This window comes from Syngnathoides biaculeatus, chromosome 2 (genome assembly GCF_019802595.1).
Source record: "Syngnathoides biaculeatus isolate LvHL_M chromosome 2, ASM1980259v1, whole genome shotgun sequence".
NCBI classification, from domain to species: Eukaryota; Metazoa; Chordata; class Actinopteri; order Syngnathiformes; family Syngnathidae; genus Syngnathoides; species Syngnathoides biaculeatus.
In genome coordinates this window covers 15,022,406-15,043,525 of record NC_084641.1, presented here as the reverse complement: position 1 = coordinate 15,043,525, position 21,120 = coordinate 15,022,406, and the positions used below count along the sequence as shown (strand labels likewise).

General features: G+C 42.8%; 1 protein-coding gene across 2 annotated transcripts; it reads right to left on the bottom strand.

Moving 5' to 3' along the window:
* Positions 1–4,314: 4,314 nt before the first annotated feature.
* Positions 4,315–18,226, bottom strand: prkx (protein kinase X-linked). Of its 2 annotated transcripts, XR_009797261.1 has the most exons (9): positions 17,713–18,226; positions 15,578–15,746; positions 14,095–14,358; positions 12,394–12,513; positions 10,573–10,668; positions 8,958–9,015; positions 8,393–8,470; positions 6,392–7,056; positions 4,315–5,336 (listed from the first exon to the last, which is right to left on the bottom strand). XR_009797261.1 is itself a non-coding variant. In XM_061835986.1 (8 exons), exons 1-8 carry the CDS (start codon positions 17,855–17,857, stop codon positions 6,931–6,933), a joined length of 1,056 nt encoding a protein of 351 aa, XP_061691970.1. In that variant the 5' UTR covers positions 17,858–18,226; the 3' UTR covers positions 4,315–6,930. The 2 variants fall into 2 exon arrangements, 1 of the variants encoding a protein (XP_061691970.1); XM_061835986.1 differs by having other exon boundaries at positions 4,315–7,056.
* Positions 18,227–21,120: the final 2,894 nt, after the last annotated feature.

Below are 21,120 nucleotides of genomic sequence, written 5' to 3'. Positions count from 1 at the left end.
GCTGAGACAGCAGCGGAATACTTGCACCGTCTCATGGGCATTTGTGAGAGCCATTCTGGACTTAGTACACCGGGCCAGGTTTAACGGTGATGAGAGCCCCTTTGAGTCTATTGTGAAGGCAGCATTTATGGGTGGTCTACATTCTACACTGACCAAATTCATAGCCTCTACACTGATTGGCAGCTGACCCCCGCCTCCCAAAAAAAAAAAAAAAAAAAACGAAAAAAACACCGAAGAAATTATGCAACATACCAAGCATAAAGAGGCAAAAAAAGAATAGAGAGGATGAATCGGAAAAGGCGTTGCTGAACGCAAACATTAGCAGGACTGCAACTGCTCAAAGCGAATGTCGAGGTCAAGGACGTGGTGTCGGATGAGGGAGGGTAGGAGAGGCGCCTGCAATCCCAACCGAGAGAATGACATCTTCCAAGATTGCACTTGGCACTACTGTGGCGAGAAGAGACATTGGCAAAGAAAAGTGCCCGACAAGTGGACCACACACACACTTACAGGGGTCATGGGGGACCCAGTGGATTTGGAGTCACCGCTGACTGATTGGGCCCCGGACACGGAACGATGTTATCGTAACGTGACAATTCACCGGTTCAAATTCCAATATTTCCCGTAAAGGGGGGGAAAAAAAATCAGATATAATCAATCTCAAGGTCAGCTGACTGAGAGTTGCTTTGTTCAGGATTTGCAAGCCGTAAATGACGCGATTAACACTCCAGCTCCTCGAGTGCCAAACCCACACACACCATTTTGGACGAGATTCCACCGAGCACAAAATGGTTCTCAGTTGTTGACCTCTGAGGCACATTTTTTTCCCTGGACTATTTCACAAAGATTGACAATTTTGGTTTGCGCTCAATGGAAAAAAAAGTACCCTCTTTTGCGAGCCACGCATTCTTGAATCTTTGACACACCTGGCACAGCTTTATTACAGTATGTCGGTGACTTGTTGATTGCCGCGCCCACTTAAAAAACAACAACGGGAGACTGATACAATTGTTTTGTTAAAACACCTTTGAATCAGAAGGTCATAAGGTACCATTGTCAAAATTGCTGTTTGTATCACAAACTTCCTCAATCCTCATGGAAAAAACACTTTCTCCGGCCTGAACATGCCCAACGTGTGCATAAATTTCATCCCAAATGATTCTGATTATGACCGCTGTCCGTTCACTTCCTCATCACGTCCAACGGACGCCTGACGCTGCTCCCACTTTGATCACCTGAAGTGTGCCCCTCCCCATACTTGGGATTCCTGATTCATCCAACTCCCTTGTTCTGCTTGTGGACAAGCTGTTACTTCAGCACCATGGCAACCGCCTTCACCCAGTGGGGCATTGAGTTCCGTCGTCAACTTGATTCTGCGGCACGAGGCCGTCCTGTGTGGCTTGTCGCGGTGGCCTCCTTTCAACAGGCGGTTGTCACCACACGTGGCCAAATGGGGTCATTTCTACTCAATCAGTATGTTCCTCACTGTGTAAATTCTATCTTATGGCCCCGTCACACCATGACCTTCTGGTCAGCGTTCGATAGCGTTTGAGGAAACGTTGGTAGTCACCCATGGTTGCCGGGATAGCTCCAGAAGAGCGTTGTTTGAACGCTAGTGAACGTCAATGATCGCTGGGAATCGGCGGAGAACGCCGGTCCGGGAAAAAAAAAGTTTGGAACATGCACAAAAGTTCTCACCGAGACCAGCGTTCGTCAACATTTAATTTTAAACCCTGCAGAACGTTCAAGAATGTCCGTGGAACGTTTTACTAAGGTTCGCCGAGCGTTGCACGCGTTTGCCTAGCGTTAGTCAGTCGTAACTCTAGCTTTACTTGGTTGTTACTTAATCGTTTGCTTTGCAGTGAACGACTCACTGGCGACCTGTCAACGACCGCTGAACAATCCCCAAGCGCACACAGCGTGTAACCAAAGTGAAACGAACGTTGTTTGGTGTCCATTGAGCGTCATTCGAGCGTTTCCCGAACTTCCATGCATATGGGTATATGAACCGATGCTTTGTAAGCAAGGTCCATTTAATATTAGGCTACAGTAGAGAGCACCTACTATGGAAGATGCAGAAAGCAGCAGTTCGTTTTCTTCCCGGACGTGCTCCTCCTCCTGCTGTTGTTTTTCCTCCAAACACATTGCTCATGATGAAAGAGGCCTAGCTTTCTTACTAGCAGCGCTAGTTGTTGAAGTTCGCGCCCTAATTTTTTTTTCTTCTCGGCGGCATGATGCTCACTGTTCTAACTCACGACAACAACTGAAGTGACTATGAACTTTCCAACGTTTTCGTGCCGGTTCCACTGTAAAAATTACACGCCAGCAAAACGCTTTTCTGTCGTTATTCACCCATTGGTCACACGCTCAACACACTCGTCTTACGTTGACAAATCGCTCGTCGCGCCCCAATGACGCGTTTGCACACGCTAATGGTTTTTAGGGGTATCTTATTTGGTCGCTGTTACACGCTTTTTGTGCGTCAGACACACGTTACTCACACGCCAGATGTGTCATCTGCGTTTGAGAACGCTGAAAAATAGAACGATTGAAATGTTCAGAGGACGTTGGCCAGAACGTCATGGTGTGACGGAGCCTTTAGAGGAGCAATGCTGTTCTCACCTATCAGCTGCGGTTTTCTGTCGGGCCTCCCCCATGTGACAGCTACTCTTAACCTTGCAACTCTCCTCCTCCGTCTGACAAGGGAGACCCACACTCGTGTCTCCGAGTTACAACACATATGCGCACCTCATGTCGACGTTTCCCGCATGCTCCCAGCATTCCAGCTGCAGCGGCTTCGCGCTTGTTGATGACGCCCGCGTTGTGACTTCCTCACCGTTCCCTTTTCATTCCTAGGAGTGAGGATCCGACTGAGGCAAAGCTTACAATCTACAAGGACTCTCGTTATGCCTTCGGGGGTTGTTCACTGACAATGTCCTCCACAAATGACCACCGTCTTCCTGTCCTTTACCCTCAAACTGACTGCTTGAATGGTAACATGACTGATGATCATGACTCATATTCCTGTCAAACTTTATTGCAACATTGAATTACAAGCTGCTTCTAAAGGATTTTCTTAAACCTACACTACTTACAGTTTACAGTCTTACAGTTTTTCTAGCTTGTTTGTTAAATACGTTACCTGTATCATATTTAAAGATTTTTGTTTTCATCAGATTTCATGACAAAATAATGTCTGAACTTTTATTATATTATTCCATAGTAGTCTGTATTATTATTACTTCAATGGTTTGTTGTTGTGCGACTTTCTAATGTAACCAGCAGTTTTTTTTTTTCCCTTTTCTTTCAAGGCCAAGATAACTGAATAATTGTTTCCTAATTACCCCCCCCCCCCCCATTTTAGTTTAACTGTGCGTCGCTCTTCCGTGTGCTTCAGAGACGGGGAGAAGCGCGAAACAATTGTAACTTCTTGATAGTCTTCTCCCTTTGAAGAGATTTCATAAACCCTGGGTGGCCAATTTTTTGCCTTATTGAGATAAAAGTCTCCTAACAGGCCACAATCAAGGAATTACTTCTTTTTCGTTTTATGGTTAAGTTATATGATAACATGAGGCAGTCATGTTGGGTCAGGAAGGAAAGGGAAATAACTCCGTGCTAACTTTGACCAATGAGCTATCCTCTCCTGATAACAAATTATGGCTTCAGATAAAAACACCTCAATATTTTGATATCCTGAAGGATATAATGCGTGAAAATCATGATGTCCCAAAAATGTGATGCTGCCCACGAATGGGTTAAGAAGGCAAAAGACAAGATAATTTTCTGATTTAATTCCAAAACGACAATATTTCTGTTTTGACAGTATTTTTAAAAATGCATTAGGTTCCACAAAATGGATAGGATGGTCCAAAACCAGGGTACCACAGTGGCTCAGCTGGTAAAGCGGTGGCCTCACAGTTCTGAGGTCCCGAGTTCAATCCCGGCCCCGCCTGTGTGGAATTTGCATGTTCTCCCCGTGCCTGCGTGTGTTTTCTCCGGGCACTCTGGTTTCCTCCCACATCCCCCCCAAAACATGAAATGTTAATTGACACTCTAAATTGCCCCTAGGTGTGATTGTGAGTGGAGCTGTTTGTCTCTATGTGCCCTGCAATTGGCTAGCAACCAGTTCAAGGTGTACCCCGCCTCATGCCCGTTGACAGCTGGGATAGGCGCCAGCACCCCCCGTGACCATCATGAGGATAAGCGGCAAAGAAAATGGATGGATGGATGCATGGGTTCAAAACCACGAAAGGCAAAATTAATTCCAATAGAAAGGAGTCCCCCCCCCAAAAAAAAGAGACAAGCACCTTAAACTGCTGGAAGATTATTATTTTCTTTTATTTTGAGTTACTTAAGAAAGAGGAGTTGAGGAAAATTTTCAAGTGAAACTAACAAACGTAGCAAAAAAAATAAGGCACCTTTTTTGCTGCATTTTATCAACAACAACAAAAAAAGTATTCTGGCCAACAAGTCACAGGGTTCAGTGGTCATAAAGAAATATGCAATTGCAATGAACTATAAAACATTTTAAAATGTAGAAAATAACAGTCGTGTTTCTTCTCTCATGTATAGGCTCAGAGATTAATACTAAAAAGTTGGGGAAGTGGATGAGTGCATAAAAAGCATGTTTGGTGGTAAGTTACAGTATGACTCATTCGGAGTTAAAGAGGTAAAACATGCCAACTTTGAGTAATATAAATACAGTGGACCCCCACGATATGCGGGGGATGGGGACGAAGCACGTCCGGAAATAGCGAATTTCTGTGAATAACCGATGTTTCCAAAAGTGATTAGAACTGCCTACATTAAGCTTAAACCACAAATACACTGATAACTATGATCCCAAAACACTTAAATAGCATTTCAAACACAAACATTGCTGTACTCTTAAAAAACACGATTAATAAACATCTTCCAGCTAAGTACACACATACACTATGTACAGTACCTGTACATACATGCTAACAGTTCTAATGACGACGATGACGACTAGGAATTATTGTTGCAATGACGTTTGGTGGAAAACAAGGACTATTTAACCGTACGGCAAACCAGTTGTAATGTTTCGTGACATTCCACGGAGTTGTTATAACATTGGTTTTGATGCTGTGTTTATTTGTTTAGCAAAAGTTTAACGCTGCAAAGCTGCAGACGTGGGGGCTGTCATCTCACCTATTATGCACTCAACCCATTTATCATTGGATGAGTGGGACAAGAACGGCGTGAGCGAGTGAGTCTGTGTGTGTGTTGGGGAAACCAAAGATATGTCAGCAGATTGTAGCAGCTCGGCTGAACGACGTTCCTACGTGACGGCCATGTTGAGAAGGTCGACATTCCTGTCAAGGTAATGGATGGACGGTGAAATTAAGCTGGAAAATGCTGATTTCTGAAACTATTTTCATGTGGGTTTCTTTTCATGTCAATGTTAAAAGCCTGTGCTTTCAATATACCGTAAATTCCGGCCTATAAGCTGCAATTTTCTTCACACGCCATCAACCCCAGGGTTTATGGGGTGACGTGGCTAATTTGTGCATTTGTTCCAACGGCCGCAAGGGGGCACTCGAGCGGAGAAGGAAAGAGTGAGACCAGTGGAATATATATGCCGAGGAAGTGACTTTTACCGGTATGTTTTTTTTTTTTTTAAGACGGTGCTGTTAGCACTGCGGTAGTATGTTGCTGCCGTGTCTCAGTGATTTTTACCAGTATATATCTATATAAATATATATATATTTGTTGTTGTTGAACCGGCCTTGTTAGCGCTGTGCTAGCGTGTTGCTGCTGTGTCTCAGTGATTTTTACCGGCAATTTTTTTTTTTTTTTTTTTTAAATCCGGTACTGTTAGCGCTGTTAGTGTTTTACTCCTGTGTGTCAGAAATTTCTACCAGTATCTCCCCCCCCCCCCCCCCCCCAACCGGCCCTGTTAGCGCTGTGCTAGGATGTTGGTGCTGTGATGCTGCCACGTCTGTGATTTTTACCAGTATGTTTTTTTTTTTAAACCGACCCTGTTAGCGCTGTGTTAGGATGTTGCTGCTGTGCTTCTGCCACGTCTCAGTGATTTAGGTGTTTTTTTTTTTTTTTTTAAACCAGCCCTGTTAGTGCTGTGCTACCGTGTTGCTACCACACTTTTTTTTTTTTTTAAACCAGCTCTGTTCATGGTACCGAGTTGTTGCTATGTTAAGCTAAGCTAAGGTATTAAAACTTTGAAAACTGCGTATCGTCTTTCTTTGTAAATATCTCGTGTTTCAATGTGGGCACTTGGGGCTTTTCCACAGGTGCGGCGTCTGTATGTACCAAATGGTATTTCGTTTACAAATGAACTGGTGCGCTCTATAGGCCGAAAGTTACGGTATTCCATTACAATTTTTTTAATATCACGCAAAAATAATTTTACCTGTGAATGGTTACTCCTCAGTTCCATTGTTGTACGTGTATGGCACGTAATCATATCCTGCACAATTCGTCGGCATCCTTCCTCTTTCGATTTTCTTTCCGTCCGCGCACAGAATGCGCTGACGACTTTACCACCTAGCCTAAGGGCTGCCGTAGCACGTCGCGCAAAAGGGGCATGTGGTTTCTACCTTTTCCCATCTGTGGGTGGAACTTCCACCATCTCCCTGCTGTCACAGAAGCTCAGTTGAGCAGCCAACTAGTAACTGTTTGTTACTACAATACATAAATTATACATACATACTGTCAACAGTATTTTGCCCAGAAAAAAAATACCTTGCCACATTACAGAATAAAAGGGAGTGAAAGTGAGTTTTTTCACAACTAATGGAGGACAGATGAAAAAAAATAAATCTGAAACTAGGTGACTGCAAATGTTGAACCGCAAATATGCAGGGGTCCACTGTATTCCCTTAACACTTAAAGGACTTGTTCGTTGCAATGCCCCCGCCCCTACCCTGACTAAATACAAATTTGGAGTTGTCAAAAGTTTTTGAAGATCTCCAAATCTCTTGGTGGAACAGAAGGGTCTTTTTTCCATTCATCATTGGGGTAAACTTCAAAGTTTGTGGTGTCGCCATCATGGGACACTTTGGGAACTATTGGAGGCTGTGGATTTAAACAAAAGTTACAGTAAGAAGAGGTAATTATTTTTTGGAAATAAATTGAATTCAAGATTTGAACTCTGGCTAGATTATTGTATACTCTTCAAAACAGACAATAGAATCATTCAGACTTCTTATTTCAAGAAACAACTGAATCAGTGTAGCGGCATTCATTTCCATCACTGAGGCTCGATGCTATTATTTGTCCAGCACCATCCACTAATTATGAGGCCATTATGGCAAGATTTGCTCCAAACTGAAGCGAAATATAGTTTTCATTGAAAAAAAAAAAAAAATCTATTGAGATTTTCTGGGGGCATCGTAAAGTGGAAGGTGGAGGAGGACAAGAGCTCTAACATCCACCAGCTCAGTGATGTCATGGAGGAGGGCAAGAGAATTCCTTCTATTGGCAACATGAGAAGCTATGGTGATCTTCATGCCCAAGACTGTTAAAGTAGTGCTGGAAAATAATGTGAGCCACACAAAATATTTACTATTTTTCATACTTTGGGTACTATTAGACACCTTCATTTCGGGGTCTACACATTTATGCTGCCCAGCAGTGTCAAAAATATTTGCTGTGAGGTTACATTACACTGTTATAGAAGCTATACTGTTGTAAAGTATTATTTCTCCAATGTTTGAAAGAATGTGAGGAATGAAATCCCTGTCTTGGTAAGATACGCTGTGTAAAACAACATTTTTCGTCGCTTATTATACAGTAACTGTGTTAGTAAGAAGACAAAGAGGAAGCAAAAAGAGGTTCTTCTCAATTTCCAGTACACAAAAGAAGATAGCTTACTGCCAAATGGAATTAAAAAAAATCGTGCATATTACTATCTCATCTTAAAATATATTTGACAGATTTTTCAATTTGTATTGTAAACAACTGTGTTGATGCACGATGTGTTTTGTGGTTTTCATGGAGATATACAGGAAAGACAACGACTAACGGCTACAAATGCAAGCGAGCACTGCTGTAGGATTCAGATGAAATCTGTAAACTCAGCATTCAATGTGGCAACGAATACAGTAAACTCCTACGGGGCGCTGACGCAGACCACAGAAAGTCTCTATAACAGTTAACAATTGTAAAGATACCATCACAGACTATGAAACCGAAACTATATTACAGTTGCCACAGAGAAGATAAATTTTGGAAGAGCAAAGTATGAATAGGCAGAGTTTCACTGGAGAGCAGTTCCCATGATTACCGTTTGATTTGGGTTACACTCCCCTTGTCAAAAGACAATAATCTTGCTATTTCTGCTCCATTTTAAAATTCAGATTACTCCAAATTGTTCCTCAAGCAACTGTTTTAAAATCATGAAAAGACGTACTTTCAATTTTTTCAGCGGAACAGTCTCCCAATCGATGGCCTTGAACCATCGGTGCTTTTTCACGTCATCTGCGCCATTCTAAAGCAATAAAAAGAAGGTTGTACATTTAACCCAAACAAATTAAGCACCACCTTAATTTCAGATAACCTGTAAAATATGATGTAATTTGGGATGGGGTGGACAAGACATTTCCGGTAAATTTACAGAGAAAATTGAACTTGGCAATAGCATAAAATAACCATAAAAATACCGACCGCCCAAGACAGGCGTACAAAGTATGATTCTAAGGTTTATATTTCCACAGATTTATTCGTTAGTAGAAAATAATTCCCAAGAAATGTTTCCAACTTTGAAAATTCACAGTATTTTGCAGCCCTAAGTGCAGCATCATACTTTGGGGTTGTTTTTGCAACAGTAGCAATTAGTGTGTCAACAACCTTTTCTGTTGATCAACATCATTTTATAAATGAAGCATGGTGTGCCCAAACATTGTCATATAGCAAATATGGAATCTCATAGGCTGTATCAATTTTGTAATATTCAATGAAAACAAAAACTTACTTACCTTCATGTTGCCAAGTCGCCTGGCTCGGTCAATTACCAGAAACCTCTTGATTAGGTCTCTGTGAAAACAAAAAGTCTGTAAATCTTTCACCGAGATTGCAGCTTTCACCAACGATTGGCTGGCGACCAGTTCAGGGTGTACCTCGCCTCTCACTCAGTCAGCTGGGATAGGCTCCAGCGCTTCCAAGAGCAGAGTGAGGATAAGCAGTAAGGAAAATTGATGGAAAGAGGCGACTCATATGCACCACCTAGTGGCCAATATCACAATAATGAAATAAGACTGAACAAACGGTATTATTCTGACCTCAAACCACCAATTTTGGAAGGACTTGGGTATTACTTGACGATATACTTAACAGCAGTAATTATAATATATTATATTATATTATATTATATGGACTACCTAGAGTGATACGCAAAAGAATCACTGAAGAAGATCTTCAAAATATGCGTAAACTGGATGCTTGATTTTTATTTTTTTTTTTTTTTTAGATCAGTTACATACACTAATTTAATTTATTTAGATAGTTATTTGCTATAATCACGCACAATGTTTATATTTAAACTGTGCATAATATTTCTTTTAATCTATTTTAGGGAATAAAACCTACACCTTGAGGATTTAAGCCTACTTTGCTACTGTATTTTGTTTTAACCATTTTGTTCAAACAGGTTTTTGTTATATTTTTAAACTCATAGCCACTAGCGACAAAAAAAATATTTTAGCCACATCGTTAAATATGCCGCAGGCTTCACAGCATCTGAAAAAAAGTAGCGGCTTGTTGTCAGGAAAATATGCTATTTTTTGAGGTGGTACTTGATGTACTATTCATGGAAAAGGGGGTTCTCACACCCCCGAAGTCCGACAAAGCTTTTTTTTAGGTGGTGGCCTGATACCTTCAACCACGTTGAGGCGGTCCCGGACATTCTCGAGACATTAAGTTTTAGTGATTGTGACAGTGACCTCCTATATCAGCCCCAGTTTTTCCTTGGGTCATCACAACATCCTGTTTCAGACAGGGTGCTTCGGTGATAAAAGTATTTCAGTCCGCAACTGAAAACGAGCTTTCAAAAATATTTTTGTCAGACAAAGATTTTTCATGACTGAAGGTTTTACTGCCCAAACCAGGCTAACGTTTGTACAGAGGTGGCTGCCTGGGATAGCAGCGCAGTGTGCCCCAGGTCACCGTTAATGTCTGACCCCACTGTCTAAATATATCTGGCCCTAACAAGGAACGTCAATTGACCAACAACAAATTCCCATTCAGATTTGCTTGTCCTTTCAAGCAAATGCGACCACAATCATGGTCCCATGTCTCATTTGAATTCATCACTCAGAGTTGGCTCACAAAAAAAGTTTAGGATTTCCTTGTAACCCTGCTCAAAAAGGTGGATTCTAAGACTTTAATCACCAGCGGTGCTAACTTGAGTACCGCCTTGTGTGAGCGGGTACAACATAGGTAGTGCCCCTTTACGCAATAGAAAACCATTTCTGGCAGGAATGCCATCTTGTGTGGCCACACAAATGACCAATGCAAGAACCTGCCTCAGACTGTAATTAGTTGACAGAAAACTACTTTTTTTTTTTTTTTTTTTTTAAATCAAAACTTACTTACTTGACATAAAAATCCAGATGACGTGGGAAATCCAGTTTTCCAGCCAGAATCTTCTGGTAGATTCCAAATGGATTGTCATCAAAAAAAGGTGGATGCCTGGAGAGTGACAATCAGAAGTGGTTCTCAACACAACAGATTTAAATGTGACTCTATATTCACTAATAATAAGATTGCCTTGGCGACCATATATAGTATAGTAAGATTGTTGAGTGTCTCCCGACCTTGATAAGAGCTCTGGGACATGATGTAAAATACGGTGCCCTCAAAATGTATTGCAACAGCAAGATCAATTCTTTTGTTTTTGTTGTATACTCAAGACATTTCAGATTCAAAGATGAAAATGACAAAATTTTGAATTCCAGCTTTTAGTTCATGGTATTTTAAACTAGATGAGTCCAACAACTCAGGACATAGCACCTTTTGTCTCGAAGCCAACCTACTTTTCAAACGAGCATAAGAATTGGAACAGATTTTTTTTTTAATACACCGACAATGTATGAATGTCTACAGGTAGATTAATTGTACCTTCTGTTATCTAGTGGAAGAGCTTTTTATCATTCTTCCTGACACTACATATTTGTAGTATACTATTCTCTGTATACTTTAATGAAAAAAAAGTTAAAATGGATAGCACACAACAGGCTTGAGCTGTCACAGCGCCATGTTGCACAAAGTCTGCGTCAAACTTGCTTTTAATTGGAAGTCAAATCAGTTATTTCTTTAGACGGCCATTATGACTGTGAAACCATACATTTGTATATTGATTGTATGGTTGCACAATTATTGTCAAAATATTAGATTTTTTTTAATGGATATTGCCATTACAATTGTGAGTGACAGTTATTCTTTGTGTTTGGAAAAAAATATATATTTTTATTTCACTACATTTCAACATACAATATGGATAAGTTTTCAGTGCAAAATTCATCTTTAAATAAGAATTACTGGGCGGCACGGTGGTTCAGCTGGTAAAGTGTTGGCCTCACAGTTCTTAGGTCACGTGTTCAATCCCGGACCCGCCTTTGTGGAGTTTGGATGTTCTCCCCGTACCTGCGTGGCTTTCCTCCGGGAACTCTGGTTTCCTCCCACATCCCAAAAACATGCAACATTAATTGCCCCGAGGTGTGATTATGAGTGCGGCTGTTTGTCTTCATGTACCCTGCGTTTGGCTGGCAACCAGTTCAGGATATAACCTGCCTCCTGCGCATTGACAGCTGGGATAGGTTCCAGCACTCCCACAACCCTCGTGAGGATAAGCGGCAAAGATAATGGATGGACAAGAATTAACGATAGATTAAAAATATCTATGCCCCCAAACGCAAAAGAGAGCAGTGGGTACATAAATGAATTAACCATATGTTCGTTCACCCCCTGGTGGCTAGCAGACTGAGATGCAGGATCTGCTACAAATAAAGCACATTTCATATGCAGCAGTGCCCGCATTTTAAATGTTAAAAAAATGACGACGATGGGCTCATTTAAATTGTGGCAGCCAAAATCAAGATCATGATTAAAATTCCATTCAATGTTCATCCTTCACAATCTTCTCATATTATTGCAAACACCAAATGACTGTTCAACTACTATTCAGTTTGTTTTAACACTGGTTGTAATAGCTCTCCTCGACATTATCCATGGACCTGATTTGCTTTCAAGGGTCACATAAAATGATGTAGTCGGCCGGATCTGGAAAATGGTTCAGTCTCAAAATTAGGGACATACCGGATACTTTAATTCCAGGTTTTTCTGCAGCTTCTATTTCCTGCTTCTTATACCACTCGGTGCATGCTTAGTCAGTAGCGTGTATTGAGAAGTACGCACCCAGCCAACATTTCAAAGATGAGAATGCCAAGAGCCCACCAGTCCACAGCACGGCAATGACCTTTGCTCTGGATAACTTCTGGAGCAAGATACTCTGGAGTGCCACATAGAGTCCAGGTTCTATTCGGGAATACAGAAACAGAATGATTCCAGGCGCCTCATATATTCTAACAAGTGTTGAAGTCAGTATTAGCGTGTGTGTGTGTGTGTGGTGTTTGAAAGTTAATGTTTTTTTTTTTTTTTTTTTTAAAGACAGCCTTTGTCTTACTTGACCTTTTTAAATAGTTTCGTATGATCATAAAGGAAATAGCAAATGACCCCAAGCAATAGATAATTGTCTAGTATACACTTGGAGAACATTCTTGGTAGTCTACCATAAGAAGGAAAAACAACACTCACAATGGTCACTATCAAGACAATGATTAAAAATGGACAAAAAATTGATATGAAAATCAAGATCTTATAATCTCAACAAATGTACACAGCTCATTGATTTACACTTCAACTCACTATAATCCTTGAATTCAGTTTCCCAACCTGAGTTACGCATACCCTTGGGGGTACACTAGAACATTGCAGGGGGGACACGTGGGAACAGGGTTGTACTGTTGTCACAGAATATATGAGCTGGCATTATGCATTCAGGATTATTTAAAAAGAAAATAAAAGGCAATTCTAATCCAGTACAGTTACTGAAAAAAGACGAAATCAGAGTACTAGTACATAACATTTATGAAGCATTTGGATTATTTATAGGATTACATTTTTAAAGGGGGTCACGGGAGATAGTTTTATTTCTGAATACATTAAATGTTTCAAGTGGTGAAATAATAACGAAAGCCACATCAAAATATAACGCTAAAGTGTTGGGGTATAGCTTCAGTATATATTTTTCACCATTTTAATTCTCCTAATTTTGTGGGCAGGGGTAAAACACAGCCCCATGGCGTACGTATTCTTTGTCACACGAGTTGCCTCCCTCACTCCACAGCGTGCCCTGTCCAATCGCGGTTCACCGTTAGCAACCCCGCATATTCGCGGCTTTTGCTTTTTTTTTTTTTAATTTAAATGTATTGTATTTTCACGATTGTAGAGGTCTTTCTCATCGAAATAGATGAAGCGGCACATTAGACATAGCACCTTACAGTATGGTGCACCTTATGTGCACACTGAGTTCCAACATTTGTAAATGTTGTGGGGCTTGTCTGACAAGGTACACTTAAACACTGGTTACACTGTTAACATGCATGCAAGCATGCGTTGTAGCATAGATGTAAACTACTATGGGGTATTGCTCACGAGGCAATGAGGAACAATTGCATTTCATATCTGTAAGCAACAACGGGGAACACTATATAAGGATAAAGTGACGTTACTTCGTTTGGCAGCTCAGTGAGTTAGTTGTACTTTGCGTCCATAACAAGGCCCATTTACCAATTCAAGGTTGCTACCGAAAATGAGTCTTGGCTTGGAAGCCTCAATTTACACAAGAGCTCACTTAACTGTGGTGTGTTAAATTTCCATGCCAGCTGAGTGCCACTTTAACGTGAGGGGAGAGGGAGAGAGAGGAGAGAGCCGGAGACTTGCCCGCTTTCACAGTAGTGGCCCGAGCAACCTTGTCAGGAGTTTAACAGAGCAACAAGTGGCCACAACATACAGTATAGTAGCTACATGGCTGCATGTACAGTATACTGATTTTACCTATCCGAGAGCTTCTTTGCAAAACCAAAGTCAGTCAGGCGGATGTGCCCTTCCCTGTCCAGCAAGATGTTCTCTGGCTTCAGGTCACGGTAAACTATGTCTTTGGAGTGGAGGTACTCGATAGCACAGACTATCTCAGAAGCGTAGAACAGACCAGTGGAGTTACTGAAGCGGCCTCGGCTCCGAAGGTAGCTGAACAGCTCACCGCCAGGCACGTAATCCATCAACATATAAAGGAAGCATTCGTCATGGTGTGTCCAAAACCTGACAAAGAACAACAACAAAAAAAAAAGCAGTAGTAAAATTTACAGCCAACTTCAGCATTTCCCAAACATTGTTGGGCCAAGGCACAAATTAGCAAAGAAAAATCTCACTGTCGGGGGATTGTATGTTCTCCCGGTGCCTGTGTGATTTTCTCCTAGTACTCCGGTTTCTTGCCACTTTTCAACATGCATGGTGGGTTCACTGAAGACTAAACTGTCCCTGGGGTATGAGTATGCGATTGGCTGCCGACCAGTTCAGTGTACCCTGTTTCTTGGCCAGAGTCAAACACGATAGGCCCGAACATCCCCTTGACCCAAGTGAGGATAAGTGGAACGTAAAATGGATGGATGGTATCGTAGTACGTTTCGAGTACCGGTGTTATGGGTCAACTGCTTTGGATTCCAGATGCGGGCAATATTATTCATGTTCACTGATATGTCATTCTTGTCACCCTCCTCCTTACCACATGCTCATTCTTGTTCACATGCAAATACAGTAGTACTCCAATATCCATCCATCAATTTTCTTAGCCGCTTATCCTCACGAGGATCGGGGGGAGTGCTGGAGCCTATCCCAGCTGTTAACGGGAAGGAGACGGGGTACACCCTGAACTGGTTGCCAGTCAATCGCAGGGCAAATTGAGACAAACAAACAGTCGCGCGCACAATAATACCTAGCTGCAATTTAGTGTCTAATTAATGTTGCATGTTTTTAAAATGTGGGAGAAAACTGGAGTGTCTGGAGAAAACCCATGCAGGCGGATCCGGGATTGAACCCGGGACCTCAGAACTGTGAGGCCAACCCTTTACCAGGTGATCCACCGTTCCGCCGGTACTGCAATATATTGTCACTTATTTTGGTTTTTGCTTTACAACTGAGTGCAAATCATGGCACTTCAGTCTCTAACACCTAGCGTGAAACCCAAGTGTCCCCTGATTGAAAGGATGAACAGTTGCACTTTGTATTTATAACAGAAATTTTGTGGATAATAGAAAGAGACACAAATGTAAACTTTTCATCATAATTAAACTGGCTTTGAAGTTTTCTTCAATAGCACTAGCTACCTTACTCCAGGCTATTTACTACTGTATGTGGTGTTTCTGGATGCCTTAGAGTGAGGAGTCAGGATAGCAACTCTGTGATACAATTTGGAGTTATAATTCAAGGAGGTGCTCCCAGACAGCGCAGTAGTCATGGAAACCATGCCGAACAAACTTACAGTCGTATGAGGAAGGGATGCTTGACCTCTTTCAGAACTGCCTTCTCGTTGTGTACATGCTGCTCCTGCTTCAGGCGAATCACATCAGGGATCCTCATTTGTTTCAGGGCATAAAAGGTCCTGCTGTTCTTGTCTCGAACCAGATATACTCGGCCAAAAGTTCCTGTACCTGAATAAAGGCAACACAAGGAAGGAAGAGTATTATTCCGAGCTTTCCCACACACCGCTAACCAGACCAAATTTAAGCTTTCACAACTCCAGTGAGGACCAAAGTAAGCAAAAGGACTGATGTCTCTAAAAGATGATCCCAATGTATTATCCTATGGTGTGGGCTGTGCTGCCGAAGTGATTTTTTTTTCCCCTTTTCTAACTCTACTCAAAAAACGTTTGGGTTCAACATTATAAATGTTAAACCTGTTAAATATTTATTCTATTTTGTTGCAAATGCTACGCGCTCTGTGATTATGACATGAAAGAAAGCCAGCAAATCACGAAAAGCGAGCCATAACTCGTGCTGTTAGTGGACACGAATAGAGACGCAATGGCAGGGTTGAGATTTTGTATGATTGAACACGTTTCTCAAAGTCACTCACTATGAATGACAAAACTAGGAAAGGTTTGCAACCTCATTACCAGATAAGCTGTTGGTAGATATATGCATAAGTATGTGGTGTGCTGCTCATCTTAAGGAAAACCACAATATAAAACCAGTAAGCACAGAGATGGCAATTTTTTCCTCGTGCGCGCAATTTTCCAATTTTTGTAGTCATCATAAGGGTTCGACTCCGCCAAGGCTGCCCTTTGTCACCGATTTCGTTCATAACTTTTATGGACAGAATTTCTAGGTGCAGCCGAAGCGTAAAGGGTGTCCGCTTTGGTGGCCTCAGCATCGCATCTCTGCTCTTGGCGGATGATGTGGTTCTGTTGGCTTCATCAAGTCGTGATCTCCAGCTCTTACTGGAGCGATTCGCAGTCGAGTGTGAAGCGGCTGGGATGAGAATGAGCACCTCCAAATACGAGACTATGGTCCTCACTCGGAAAAGGGTGGCGTGCCCTCTCCAGGTCGGGGATGAGATCCCTCCCCAAGTGGAGGAGTTCAAGTACCTTGGGGTCTTGTTCACAAGTGAGGGAAGAATGGAGGGGGTGATCAACAGACGGATCGGTGCAGCGTCAGGAGTGATGCGGACTTTGTATCGGTCTGTTGTGGTACAGAGGGAGCCAAGTCTAAAGGCGAAGCTCTCACCTTACCAGTGGAGCTCCATTCCTACCCTCACCTATGGGCATGAGCTGTGGGTCGTGACAGAAAGAACAAGATCCTGGATACAAGTGGCCAAAATGAGTTTCCTCCGCAGGGTGTCCGGGCTCTCACTTAGAGATAGAGTGAGAAGCTCGGTCATCCGGGAGGGGCTCAGTTTTGAGTCGCTGCTCTTCTGCATTGACTGGAGCCAGATGAGGTGGCTGCGGCATCTGATTCGGGTGCCTCCTGGACGCCTCCCTGGTGAGGTGTTCTGGGCATGTCCCACTGGAAAGAGACCCCGAGGACGACCCAGGACACGCTGGAGAGACTATGTCTCTCGGCAGGCTTGGGAACGCCTCGGGATCCCTCCGGAAGAGCTGGAAGTGGCGGCTGGGGAAAGGGAAGTCTGGGTATCCCTGCTGAAGCTATTTCCCCCGCAACCCGACCCGGAAAAGTGGTAGATAATGGATGGATTGATGGATGGATGGTGTGCGATCTTCCACATGTAAAAAAAAAAGTCAGGTAAGATGTTCAAAATTGGTCTGTGTGCTGCCCATTTTAGGCTGTGTTCATGTTTTGTCGCCACTAACAGGTTTATCTGGTTTAATGTAAACGCTAATGCAATACTGGCTCCAAATATCAGTTGTAAGCCTACTTGACTACTGATATCAGGGTCGACAAAACACCCAAACCTTTTATTGTGTATCTGACGATGTGTACACGCACACAAAAATGTTTTGCTTTTTTTTAAACCACATTTTTAGTTCAAGTCAGAGGTGGTCATCGCTTTCCGCCATCAGGAAGCACAAAGGCGCCGAGTGCAACAGGCGCATTCTGAAAAAGTGTAAGGCCAAATGGAATGAGGATATGGGCGGTTAGAGATGTCGTTGCAACTCACCTACTACGGCGATGCTCACCAGGTCATCAAGGCAATAAATCTGGTGATTGTCTGATGCGTCACTCGACGAATCGCTGCTACTGATATTTTCTTTGGGACAATTATTGTCATTGCCAACTCCGGTATCTGCTTTTGAGGACGCCATGGGTCACGTCCAAGGCTAATTGTTTTGGTTTGAAAATGTCGGAGGACGAAATAAATACGCCATGTCATACTCCAAGCCTGAACTTAAGGAAAAGAGTGTCAAAAACCTGATGACATTTTCTCTCCGGTCCAGTTAGCCCACATTTGGGGCCTCGGCAGGAGAAAAAAAGAGACAAAAGACTTTGGTGACAAGTGGAAGCGACAGCTGAGTGGAGAGCTAAAAAAAGACCTAAAACTTGAAGCATCGCAACAATATAAAAAAAAAAGGGAGTGTATTCGACTAGACTGTGAAGAGCATATTAAAAAATTGCTCGACTGATGAATCCCTGACACCTCCGCATTTCCTCATACATTTACGCCCATTATACGCATGCGCATCTATTTTTCTTCGGTTTATTGGTGGTTGACAACAGACTTAAACATACATTACCGCCCCCTGACGGCAAACAATTGGTTTTGTTTCCAACCATCCATTTGTAATGTACTGTACTCTATACTAATGATTTTTCATAATTTTTAATTGAACCAAGGCAGAATATTTCGTATTAGCACAGTCTGAATGTCACGAAACGTACAGACACTCTTCTTCTTCTTCTTCTTTTCCTTTCGGCTTGTCCCGTTAGGGGTCGCCACAGCGTGTCATCTTTTGCCATCTTAGCCTATCTCCTGCATCTTCCTCTCTAACCCCAACTGTCCTCATGTTTCCCTCACCACATCCATCAACCTTCTCTTTGGTCTTCATCTCGCTCTTTTGCCTGGGAGCTCCATCCTCAGCATCCTTCTACCAATATACTCACTCTCTCGCCACTGAACATGTCCAAACCATCGAAGTCTGCTCTCTCGAATCTTGTCTCCAAAACATCCAGCTTTGGCCGTCCCTCGAATGAGCTCATTTCTAATCCTATCCAACCTGGTCACTCCGAGCGAGAACCTCAACATCTTCATTTCTGCCACCTCCAGTTCAGCTTCCTGTTGTTTCTTCAGTGCCACCGTCTCTAATACGTACATCATGGCCGGCCTCAGCACTGTTTTGTAAACTTTGCCCTTCATCCTAGCAGACACTCTTCTGTCACATAACACACCAGACACCTTGCGCCAGCTGTTCCAACCTGCTTGGACCCGTTTCTTCACTTCCTGACCACACTCTCCATTGCTCTGTATTGTTGACCCCAAGTATTTGAAGTCGTCCACCCTCGCTATCTCTTCTCCCTGTAGCCTCACTCTTCCCCCTCCACTTTTCTCATTCACGCGCAAATATTCTGTTTTACTTCGGCTAATCTTCATTCCTCTCCTTTCCAGTGCATGTCTCCATCTTTCCAATTGTTCCTCTGCATGCTCCCTGCTTTCACTGCATATGACAATATCATCTGCGAACATCATGGTCCAAGGGGATTCCAGTCTAACCTCATCTGTCAGCCTATCCATTACCACTGCAAACAGGAAGGGGCTCAGAGCTGATCCCTGATGCAGTCCCACCTCCACCTTAAATTCCTCTGTCACACCTAAGGCACACCTCACCATTGTTCTGCTGCCATCATACATGTCCTGTACTATTTTAACATACTTCTCTGCCACACCAGACTTACGCATGCAGTACCACAGTTCCTCTCTTGGTACTCTGTCATAGGCTTTCTCTAGATCCACAAAGACACAATGTAGCTCCTTCTGACTTTCTCTATACTTTTCCACGAGCATCCTCAAGGCAAATAATGCATCTGTGGTACTCTTTCTAGGCATGAAACCATACTGTTGCTCGCAGATACTTACTTCTGTCCTGAGTCTAGCCTCCACTACTCTTTCCCATAACTTCATTGTGTGGCTCATCAACTTTATTCCTCTATAGTTCCCACAGCTCTGAACATCCCCTTTGTTCTTAAAAATGGGAACTAGAACACTTTTCCTCCATCCTTCAGGCATCTTTTCGCCCGCTAGTATTCTGTTGAATAAGTTGGTCAAAAACTCCACAGCCATCTCTCCAAATTGCTTCCGTACCTCTACCGGTATGTAATCAGGACCAACTGTCTTTCCATTTTTCATCCTTTGTAGTGCCTTTCTGACCTCCCCCTTGGTAATCATTTCCACTTCCTCGTCCTTCACTCTTGCCTCTTCAACTCTTCCTTCTCTCTCATTTTCTTCATTCATCAACTTCTCCAAGTATTCTTTCCATCTGTTTAGCACACTACTGGCACCAGTCAACACATTTCCATCTCGATCCTTAATCACCCTTATCTGCTGCACATCCTTCCCATCTCTATCCCTCTGTCTGGCCAACCTGTAGAGATCCTTTTCTCCTTCTTTCGTGTCCAACCTGGTGTACATGTCTTCATATGCCTCTTGTTTAGCCTTTGCCACCTCTACCTTTGCCCTACGTCGCATCTCGATGTACTCCTTTCACCTCTGCTCAGTCCTCTCAGTATCCCACTTCTTCTTCGCTAATCTCTTTCCTTGTATGACTCCCTGTATTATGGGGTTCCACCACCAAGTCTCCTTCTCCCCTTTCCTACCAGATGACACACCAAGTACTCTCCTGCCTGTCTCTCTGATCACCTTGGCTGTCGTCGTCCAGTCTTCCGGGAGCTTCGGTTGTCCATCAAGAGCCTGTCTCACCTCTTTCCGGAAGGCCGCACAACATTCTTCCTTTCTCAGCTTCCACCACATGGTTCTCTGCTCTACCTTTGTCTTCTTAATCTTCCTACCCACCACCAGAATCATCCTACATACTACCATCCTATGCTGTCGAGCTACACTCTCCCCTACCACTACTTTACAGTCAGTAACCTCCTTCAGATTACATCGTCTGCACAAAATATAATCTACCTGCGTGGTTCTACCTCCGCTCTTGTAGGTCACTATATGATCCTCCCTCTTCTGGAAATAAGTGTTCACTACAGCCATCTCCATCCTTTTTGCAAAGTCCACCACCATCTGCCTTCAAAGTTCCTTTCCTGGATGCCGTACTTACCCATCACTTCTTCATCGCCCCTGTTTCCTTTACCAATATGTCCATTACAATCTGCACCAATCACAACTCTCTCGCTGTCTGGATGCTCAGAACTACTTCATCTAGTTCCTTCCAGAATTTCTCTTTTAACTCTAGGTCACATCCTACCTGTGGTGCATAGCCGCTAACCACATTATACATAACACCCTCAATTTCAAATTTTAGTCTCATCACTCGATCTGATACTCTTTTCACCTCCAAGACATTCTTAGCCAGCTCTTCCTTTAAAATAACCCCTACTCCATTTCTCTTCCCATCTACTC